Source organism: Empidonax traillii, unplaced genomic scaffold (assembly GCF_003031625.1).
Source record: "Empidonax traillii isolate 1590-97213 ecotype Southwest subspecies unplaced genomic scaffold, ASM303162v1 scaffold547:size421747, whole genome shotgun sequence".
Lineage (NCBI taxonomy): Eukaryota > Metazoa > Chordata > Aves > Passeriformes > Tyrannidae > Empidonax > Empidonax traillii.
This window is the reverse complement of record NW_020955740.1, coordinates 305,419-316,437: the sequence shown is the minus strand read 5'-3', so window position 1 is coordinate 316,437 and position 11,019 is coordinate 305,419. Positions and strand designations below refer to the sequence as shown.

General features: G+C 42.1%; 1 protein-coding gene across 1 annotated transcript in view; it reads right to left on the bottom strand.

The window, feature by feature from the left end:
• PGBD5 (piggyBac transposable element derived 5) overlaps window positions 1-11,019 on the bottom strand; it is a 68,126-nt gene that overhangs the window by 4,657 nt on the left and 52,450 nt on the right. The window contains exons 5-6 of the mRNA XM_027897534.1: window positions 6,757-6,954; window positions 822-927 (exon numbers count right to left, since the gene is read on the bottom strand). Of these exons, the coding sequence (XP_027753335.1) occupies window positions 822-927; window positions 6,757-6,954 (304 nt within the window). The remainder of the gene's footprint in view (window positions 1-821; window positions 928-6,756; window positions 6,955-11,019) is intronic.

The window sequence follows — 11,019 nt, the reverse complement described above, 5'->3', positions numbered from 1 at the left end:
TAAATCTACTACCTCAGCTCTTTTCCATATCGATTTCCTCAGATCAGATCCCAGTACCGTTCTCCAGCAACCACCTCCTCCTCTTTCATACATTCTACTGAATTCTTGCAGCCTTGCCCAGAACTGGCATTAAAAATCTGTGCTGCTTTTTCTCTCTCCTCAGTTTTTAGTTCTGGAAATCTTCTGCACCTCATCGCTATTCCCACAACCAAGCCTTACCACTGCTATTCTTACTCATTTCTGTTTCTCCTTGCTACATTAAGAGCTAACACTGAAGACCCCAACTGGAATTCAGAAGACAAAAGTTCTACATTCTGACCTCTCAGATCATGTAGATCAGGTTTACAGACACAACTGAATGTCTTTTTTTGTCTGGCTCCAGGTGACACTAATATCACCAGGATGGATAATCAAGTAAACACCATCTATTGCTAGAGGTGGAGAGCTGAGCTAGCCTGAGAGACTTGTGGGGCTGGTAGGCTCTTGCTGAATTCTTTATTTAGCCTTCAATTTGACGTGGCCAAGAGCATCAGCTTGCTAGCTTATCCTCCCAACACTTCTCAGAAGTCATTTACGAGATGCTACGGACCTATTTCTCAACATCTCTTTTTGACTGGTGGATGTGGAGATGATGATAGAGTCAAAACAACAGCCTTGTACAGAGCCAGCTTCTGATCTCTGAATTAAACTGAAGTTTTGTCCAAGACTTGGTGAAAGCAGGGTTGGGCCCTAGCTGCAGCTCAACATGGAGGACTCAAACATTGCAGCAACAGAGAAGCTGTGAAAGGAACACACACACGCATGCACGTATTCTTACTTACTTGCTGTATTTGTCATCATATTTGCAGATATAGCTGAGGTGAGCAGCAAAGGCTTCAACTGCCAATGGGCATGGAATTTCTCCACTTTTTCTCTTAATTATAACTCCTGCATCAATTAGAAACATTACAAATTAACATCATAAGTCTAGCAATTAAACGATATGGTTTCTATATACAGTTTTGTATAAAATAAACCTTATTGACAGTTTTTGCCCTAATACTGAGAAGTTAGTTATCTGTAACAGAGATGCTCACTTGATTTTTTTTTTCCCCATTGGTAGTACCTTGAGCAAGTGGAAGGGGAAGAAGAGGGATCATTTTTCAGCTGGAAATAAAGAGATGTTAGACACAAACATCTCTGCCATACATTCAGAAAAAAGCATGCATTGCTCTAGTCCCACAGTAGCCCGTTATAGACAGTATTAGTCTCTCCTTTTTTGGTTCACAATAAGTTTTGGACACCTCTAGAGTGGTGACTTGCTGTTATGTGCTTTGGATTCTGAAGTCCCAAATGAGTACCTTGAAATTAAATCCCCCCCACGGGGGCCAAGAGCAATATTACCTCCACTTTTCTAGGGGCTAATTGACACAGAAGAGAAAATACAATAAGAAGGAGCCAACTGGATAAACTCAGTCAAGACAGAGGTGATGCTGTGTGTGAGTTGAATGAGCCAGGCGGTATCTCTGAAATGGAAAGCAGTCTAAATCCTGCTGTGGGCAGCCAGAGCTCAGATGTACACTTAGGTTGCTTGGTGGAGCTAAGCACAGATTTCTCTGCCTGTGAGTGATGCTCCCTGCCCTGCCTGGTCAGCTGGCTTGGTAATTCAGCTCATCATGGGGGACAACTATGCTGCCTACTGCAGAAGTCAACGAACCACTCTCTGCATTGACAAAAATGTGATGCCTAGAGCAGATTACTCCAAAAACAGGCCCCTTTCGCTCACATGATCTATCTTTGACCTGGCCTTATTCAACACTACAGCAGTATTTGTAAGTCCAGTGCTCTCCTAAGAAACTCTCCTAACTATTTTCTGATTTATTGCTCCTGTTCTCCTTCCCCACTCCTGGGGGACGCTCCTTGTAGGAGGGAAGGGTGATTAAAACGAACTTACAGTATAGGAGTCTCCTCCTTAACTTTTGACTTTATGTCTCCACAGGGTTCAGTGGTCAGCTCTCCAAGGTATGGACCACCCTCGCTCCATCTCTGTGGCACTGTCTAGCGAGGATCCCTACTCTCTCCCTATATATACCAGGACAACACTATTTTCTCCAGGTCTAGAGAAGCATAGGCTTCATTGCATCCTTTCTCAGCATTGTTTTAGTACAGGTACAATTCTGGGCTTTCTCTTAACTCAAGCCTTCAAAAAAAACTTCCATTGCCTTCTTTCTATCAACTCTTTTACAGTCATCCCTAAAATGCTACTCACGTTTTGATTACAGACTTCACCATTTCATTCCTTCAGCTGGAAGTCTCATTCCATCCATTATCTCTGCCAAGCCCCCTGTGCTGTCCTAGTTGGCAGACTCTATTTTGAAGCAAGACTTGTGACACATACTAAATGTCATGCTACAGCTGAGCCATGCAGCAACTTATTTGGGGTCTTTAAAGTCTCATTTTTCAAGAGTCCAAAATGTTATCACCTCTAAATTTTTCAGTGCACTCTCCTATCTCCTCCGCCTCACCCAAGCTGGGTGTAAATGTAGCCCATGTTGGGGGGGAGGAAGGAGGAAGGAACAATCACATAAATAAATCCTTCATTACATTCACATAATTATTATAGTGTGTTTTTGATCCTTTTAATGAGTACTACAAAATCTGACCAGCACGAGGTAAAGAGGACTGATATATCACCAGCCTGCTGCATCAGTACTGCAAAATCTCTTGCCATCCCACCAGGGCAGTTCAGGAAAGGATAAGTATGTTCTGATACCAGTGTTTAAAAAAAAAAAAAAAATTCCCTTCTTTCTTCTGTTGCTCTCCTCTCTTTCTCCCCTTTCTCTTTCCTTTGTAATTTGCTTAGTATTTATTATCCTTAAAAGAATGCACTGCAGTAGCATATATTCCCTCTCACTTTCTATTATATTCCACATAATATTTCTTTGTTTTGAGAATATAAATAGCTTTATAGGCACACTATTTTTTGGCCTTTCCTAGCCTTGTTTTGTAGCCATAGGCCACCTCCCCACAGAAAACAACTGCTGGAGCTGGGTCATTCCTGGCTGCAGGTCTCTATGGCAAGCAGTCCAAAGCCAGTCCCAAGCCAGCTGACTCACCAGCACATCTGATGAGCTGTTTCCCCTCCTGGTCCTCCCCCAGCATCGCTATGTTCCCATCCCTGGAAGCACTCCAGGGAATGCACCGCCTGCACTGCAGCTACAGCCTGCCTTTGCCTCCATGCTGGAAGGACTGCCAGCTTCCGGCTTCCATGCTGTCACCTTAGGAAGGCAACAGCTTTGGGGTTTTTTTTAAACCTTTTTTCTTTCTTATTTAAAATTTTAAACTGTATGCTCATCGAGCAAAGCTTGAGAAATACCAACCCAAATGAAACAAGCAGAAAGACAAAGGTTTGCTGAGACATATGTTTGTTTCCTCAAAACACTTCTAAGCCTATCTGTGATTTTACAAGCTAGAACCATGGGTTGTTTTTTTTTTTAAATGTGAGTCTCATTAATACCAGCACTTGCATCCAACTTGGCAAACACTGAGATTTCATAACAATATAACACTGCATAATCCAAGTGCTATATGGCTTTTTATCAGGACTTTGATTTGTTACAGTTCTCGATCAGAATTGCAGACAGTCAGCATTGTACAATGTCTGATTGTTCAAGGTCTTCCCATCAGGGTCCTCTGGCCCCATCCCCATTCTCAGCATACTTGGGCACAAGCTGTAGGCTCACAAAGGCCACATGGAAATGTAAAGTTGAAACACTAAGCTCATCCATCCTGAAACATTACCTTTTAACATTACACTTCTTTCCCCAGACTTCCCAATTCTGGGCCAATCTTACAGGCTGATTTTTTCAGGAAACTAAACTGTCACCAGACACCCGTCACTCCAAGTTCTCCTGGGCTAAGAACCACACAGGGACTTAAAAAACTGCTTCATACAACTGTGATGGCTCCACAGCATCTCCCATCTTCTCACAGGTCACTTGTGAGATGCCAACACTCCATTTGCAGCTCTTTAGTCCTTGCATATGTGGCCCAAGCTTTGTTTTCTACCCTCAGTTATTGTCTGTTTAGCTTTTAAGTAGAGCTAGTTGGTGAAGAGCACCTGTGAAAGTTCTCAGAAAGAAGATACTTGTTATTTCGGTCATCCTGCTGTGCAGCGAGGCTGCTGCCTGCTCCATCCTGCTACATATGAAAAATAGAAAATATTGTAGACATTTCTAGAAGATACTAATGGAGATGCTAGGGAAGTGGGCACAAGATTTGGAGTGAAAAAACAAAAATGCAGCCTTGTCCCACAGATGGGGAGGTTTGGGCCAGCACATACATCACCAGTTTTAGAATAAGGGTAATTTTTTATTCTCTGGGAGTCCCAATCTCTTTTGACTTCTCAGTGTTTCTACAATACAAGCACAACTCAAAATTAAACTCAAGTTAAAGCTTAAGGGAAATTAACAACCCAACCAGACTTTGTCCTAAGCAGAAACTGCATACCTGATAGCAGAGAAAGGAGGACATTTTTGTAAGACTAAAGAGACTCATCCTTTAGTATCTGAGATAATGCATTATGACATGTGGGTTTAAAACATCCATAATAAATAACCTGCTGCATCTAAGAATAGTATTCCTAGATCAGCTCTGACAAGTGTACTGCCCTCCTGATGGCTTTGGTTAGGGTGGGATTTGCACTCCTAATACAGGCAAGTACCTTCTTGCTTTTCCTCTAAATTGCAATAAATAGCTAATTATTAGCTATGTCCATCTCTTTTCTTATCCTAAGTGTTCTTTTGACCATCTCTCACCTTCTGTTTTTAAGGTTTTCTCCTCATGGACTCCTGCAGCCTGTAAACATTTACGCTCAACCAAGTGCAAACACACACCATGCATCACCAGGCAATCCCACTGGCACCACTCTCGGTTCAAGTACCCTGCATGGGTTTTAATCCCCTTTGTCCCTACCTCCTCTCCCATCTGAGCACACGTGTGCTCAGCAGGTCTATGCTAGAGGCTTGCCTCAAGGAGCACACACTCCTCCTCTTCCTCCTCTATATTTACACGCTTTAGAGGAGACTTTGGTGGTCCAGCTTCAAGTTGGCTTAAACTAGCTCTGCTGCACTGACTTTAGAGATGCCAAATCAGAGGCAGGCAATCTGGTCTCTTGCCTTCCCACTGAGTCTCCATCTGTTCCCAGGTCTTCACTAGAGACTCTCTTTCCCCAGCATCACTCTTTAAAAAGCCAGTCTCTGTTTTCTGCTCTGATTCACCGTGAACTGTGTCAGCTGTCCCAGCCAGCATTTGGTGAGCAATGTGTTGGGCAGGCCTTGGCCTTCACACACAGAGGTCCTAATTGGTGGATGTTAAAGTACCTCACACACACTACCTAAATCCCATCCATGCCAAAACAGACCCGAGGTCAGTCACAAGCACAACAGCTCACACCTCCATGTGCTCCTTCTAAGGACAGCCTGCTTTTGCTCCCCCTTTTAATGGGGCAGTTAACATCGATGTTTACAGAGTATTTCTCTAATAATATTTGCAAATTATAACCAAATGCTCCATGGTTGTCTATAAAAAACATGTAGTGATAACTCTTGTCCAGTTAGTGCAGCTGAATAATCTAAATCCAGCAAAGTGCACAAGGAAAACAGCACAAATCCTGATGGTGAATGCCCCTCATGGGAAGCAACACTGTTCCAGGGACTGACTTTAACAGGGTCTTTAAAGTGTAGTATTTCCTTCTCATATTTTCAGCATTTGTGCTCAGACAGCAGCCCATCTGAGTCACCAAGTTGTCACTCCACTGGGGTGCCCAGCAGAATTCCTCTGGATGAACCACTCTTTGCTAAGGAAATAAGCCTTCTGGCAAGGCATTGAACAACACACTAAGTCAGCTTCTCAGCTTACCATACAGTAATTTTTGGCATTAACTTTGCTTACGTAGTCTGTACACGCATGTGAGAGTTGCTTGGGACTCAGAAAATGAGTGTAGAAGGTGTCTTTGAATTGGTGGCTTTACAGTTAAAGGTTTAGGTTATTCTTATTTGTTTCTGGCAGTTATACATAGATCTGAATAACAGAAATTATAAGAAACTGAAACAATATTTTCACTGAAAAACCATTTTCAAGGAGTTAGCTAGTCATATTGCATTTAACAGAAGTTTCCAAACGTTCTTAATACCATCTGTATACTTTCAAAAAGGAAAAGATTTCACTAGCAAGAAGTTCTCTTGCCATTATTTGAACTATCCAAATTATCTGTTTTGGTTTCTTTTCATCAACTGCTAAAATCAATTTAACATAGAACAGGAAACCTTAATCATATTTGCTTCTGGCAAAAAGACATTAGTTTGTGACTAAGTTTTTACTGGGTAAGATAAATTAATTGTAGGCTCTGCTCAGAGTTCTAAATACATCATCATATTTATTAATTTTTCTTTAGCAGCAATCCTACAAGATGCTTTGCAAATGGGGCTAGTATAGTCTTATACAATAATCATCTTCCCTTCTCTGACCATCAGGAAAGATATAATCTTTATACCTAAAAGGATACTGCCTCCACCAGCTCAGGCAAAGGAGGCTGCATTAAAGAACAGCTGTAGGAAGACACAAAGGAGAATCACTACTGTTACTGTTTATCCAGAATGTTACGATCAACTACGATCAAGCTCCTTGTTCAGGCTTATTATCAAACTCAGTGACTCACTTTGCCTTGTGACATAAAGTATGTGCACTTTTGAGATGAGAAGTTGGAATATTGCTTACCTTGTTGAACCGGTGAATAGGCGTTGGTCAGAAAACGAAAGTGCCCTTTATTGTACCAGCAGATCAAGGACATGTTTCCCTTCATTCTTATTCTGTACTGCCCTCTGGACTGTGGAGTTTCGGAATTGTTCAGCATGGATGGAGGTAGGCCTGTGCAGTCACTCTTCCTGGTGCTCAGCAACCCACAGCAGTAAATCTCTGCATATGAACAAACATATTCCCTATCAGCAACCCATTGCATGGACCCAGAGAGCAAAAACAGAAGAGCAAGTCTGAGTGACCTGAGTAGAGAAAGAACTTGCCCTGCAACCTCCTAGTCCAACAGATATGTCAGCCAACTGGTTTTCCTCTGTAATACCAAAGATTTGTGTCCTATAGTAATGTCTCTGGAAACAGAGACAAGTGCAGAAGGTCTGCTCTCTTGATTAAATGTATTCACGCCTCCTGCACAGTTATGATGAAATGACAAGAAAAACAATTCTGGGTATCTTCCTAGCAATAACATCTTCAATCTGTGTAATAGTCTTCACAACATGTTTAAAATTGGCCTGAAAAAAAACCCCAACAGTAATACGCATTATGGGGCAAATCAGAATTTATTATCCCAGCCAGTCTTTGATGTTTAGCTAAGAGAATAAATTGTGGAGGGAGCAGAGAAGTAGGGAAAGCTATAGCATCTTACATGATAACTGAAATAAATTCTCCTACATGACTCCCATTATGCTTCTAATCACAATATACATAGGTGACAAACTCTGGTTTAATCTACTGCTTCCATTGTGCTGCCAAGTTCCTCATTTTCAGTTCACTACTTCTTGTGCCTGCATCATCTGGTTTACTAAGGAAATTCTGCTTAAGCAGTTAAAAAACAGTGAAACCTCTGGCTGATTTAAAAATTGCATATGCCAGAAGGGTGGAGAAGATGGAAATACAAGTTCAGTGAAAACTGATTTTAGGCAAAGGAGATAAACCACACAGTGTGCCTTAGTTGAGCGCAGACTGATCTTGTCCTGCACAGACATCAGAGGCCCTGCAGGCGACACAGTCTGCTGCTCACAGCTTCTTGGCCTGGGAAACAGGCAATGAATAAAATCTAACACCACAAAACACACCTCAGTGGTGGGCACAAACAAGATTTGGAAACAACATTAATAACAATGCTTGAATTTGTCATTAGGCTGTGAAATAATAACCACCTCTTTCTGTTTGTCCAAGAGAAACAGATCTTCTTGATCCAATTTTTCCAAGGAAATCTTGGATGGAAATTTCCATGGTCTCCCTCGGTTTTATGTTAACCCACTTGAGTGGAAAAAAACAATGGGCATGGAAGCAGGTGACATCTGTGCACATCTTGTGGTGGTTTAAAGCTCATCTGTCAGCTAAGTCTGATCAAATTTTCCATCATGCCAAATTTTGCACGGTATCCTTACAGAGGAAATGCAGAAAGTCAGAATACAATGTCTGGCTTCCCCTAAACATATTACCTCTGTTCTTGGGTTTCCTTTTATGTGGCTCTTCTGCCTCTGTCTTTCTGGAATAACCTAAGCTCTTGAGTGCAGGTGAAGCCTTTGTCCTTGGTTCATACACTGACTGGCATGCTGAGCATTCCCTCAACAGCTCACAGTTACTACAGGAATACTAATAAAATAATTGAAAATACTCATTAATTAGTCCAGTTGCTGTGGGCATATCTACAAGGAGCTACAGCTCTTCCATCAGAAATTTAAGCCATTTAAGTCAGAAGGTGGTAGCTAACACGGCAATGGGGAAACTTCATCCTCAAGGAGGAAACCTGCCCTCCGTTGGTTCTTTCTAATGAACGAATCAGTCCCTGGAAATCAGTAAGTTACTTCCACAGAAGACAGTGAGAAAAGCTTGATGACAACAGGCTTACAATCAATATAGAGGTTTGGGGGTTTTTTAATGTCTTCTGTTGCTGAGGTACCCAAACAGCAGGGCACGTACCTGCAAACTTTGCCATTAACGTAGCTAACTTTTAGAAAGCTTTCTTCTAGCCAATATTAAGATCTCCCTGCTCTGATAACAAGTGAGCCTGAGAATAATTTCTTTAGCTGCCTAAAGTTTATGATTCACTAAAATGTGATACTTTCTCCAGCATACTGCAATGGTATAAAACCAAGCTAATAACTACAAAATTATTGTGCTAGATTTTCAAAATAGCAACAGCCACCTCTGAGAGCCCATAATAATTAATTGTAGCCTTTCCTTTTATTGTCGCAATAAGCCTGCAGAAAGCCTCCAGCAGATGTTTCACTCCTCATACAGAGTAATGGGAACTACTTTCTCTCTCAGGAACACATCCTGTAACCTTCCTGCTGTATAGCCTAGAAAAGTGCAGCACTTCTACAGATTTACTAGCGTCTCTCATCATGGATGACACCCTTAATCTGTAGAGTTTTTTAAAACTACCCAGTTACTATGGCAATAGAAGCAATAAAAATTATGCCCATCTGGCTCAATGAAGTTTTTGTGTGTAATTAAATCAGAATAACAACAGGTGTTTGCCACACACATGGGAGTCAGTGGAGACAGCTCGTCCTTCTCTGGACCTCTAAACTGTAGAAGTGCAATATAAATGAATAAACCTAAGACAGTTTAGCAAAGAAGAAGAAATGTAGGTGTAGTCAGCAAAACTCATTCCCAGAGTCACCAGTCCCCAGAGCTTGTTCTGAAGCCTGTTTCACCACACCTTCACTAGTACCATTCCCAAAGGCCACCAGGCTCAAGCTAATTCTGGCAAAAATAAACATTCTGCAATCATTTATTCTGCATGAAACACTGCATCAAGTCAGAAACTGGGGAGGGGGCTGTTGAGGAGTGGAGAAATGAGCTTGCTTTAGTCCATGTGCTGGAGTTGGAGGATCCTGCAAAGCTTGTGGGAATGCCATGGTCACTCAGGACAGCAGCACTTGCAGCTTTGCCAACACCAGCCCCTCTGCAGGATAAAGCCAGCTGTTTCTCCCGGTTCGGAATGTGAAAAAGGGACTTCCGGGAATCATATGTTTAAGGGAAACATGGGACACAGGGCTTTAGGAGGTTCTGTCCTCTACAAAGGACACCACCAATGGTTAGAGAGGGAAAAAGGTACATGCACTATGAATGAATGTCACAGCAAATAGCAATGACAGCTCTCTGCTTGCAGAACAGACAATCTGGGGCATTTCAGTGCAGGTTTCCAGTTCTATTCAGCAGCCAGAGAAAGAAATTAATTCTTTGTGCATCCCTTGAAAAACAAAAAAGAGGTCTATTCAGGTTTTTGATTTGGAAGAAGATCAAAGTGTTCTGTCTTATTTTCTGAAGTTTTCCCAGTTCTTGGTATCTTTATAGATCTTATGTTCACCAACATCTCTTTATATTACTAGGCACATTATTGTCTAGTGTGGTACAGTGAAGATGCTACACAGCAGGCTCTCAATAAAGAACACAGTGGTTTTAGCATGTAGGAGCTAGGGTTAGGGAAAGTGAATGATAGTTAAGATTCTACAAAAGCTTTTACAGGATCACAGAATCCAGTCGATTAAAGCACAATTCAGGTTGAAAAGCAACTTGGGAGGTCTCTAATCCCATCCCCTGTCAGAGCAGGATCAGCTCTGAGGCCAGACAGCGCTGCTCAGGGCTTCATGTTGTCTGGGCTTGAAAACTTCCAAGGACAGAGATTGTACAACCTGTCTGGACATCCTGTTTCACTGTCCTCAGGAAAAAACCTTGCATCTAGCCTGAACATCTTTTGTTTTAGCCTATGTTTGTTGGTTTTTTGTCCTTCCACAATGCACCACTGTGAAGAGACAGCTCTGTTCTCTCAATTGGGTAGCATAAGGCTGCTGTTGCATCCCCACAAAGCCTCTTCCCAAGCAGAACAAGAACAGCTCCCTCCCCACAGCAGAGCCTGTAGCACAGCCCCTGGTCAGGTGGGTGTCTCTGTGCTGAACTTACTCCAGTTTATCAATGCCTGTCTTGTACTGGGGGGCATGTTGTCTAAAACTGTAGGAGACAATAATCAGCTCCCTTGGTCTACAGGCTATACTCCTGTTAACACGGCCCGGGACAGTGTTGAACAACTTTGCTGTCAGGGCACACTGATGACTCATGTTCAGCTCACTTGCTACCAAGACCCCAGGTTCTTTTTCACCAAGAATTTTGAGAGGAACTAACAGAGTTTTAGTGGGTGATTCTTTCTAGATTTTCCAGAATTCCCTTTTTTTCCTTAAACTTTTATGTTCCCAGAAAGTTTATAGCTTCCAA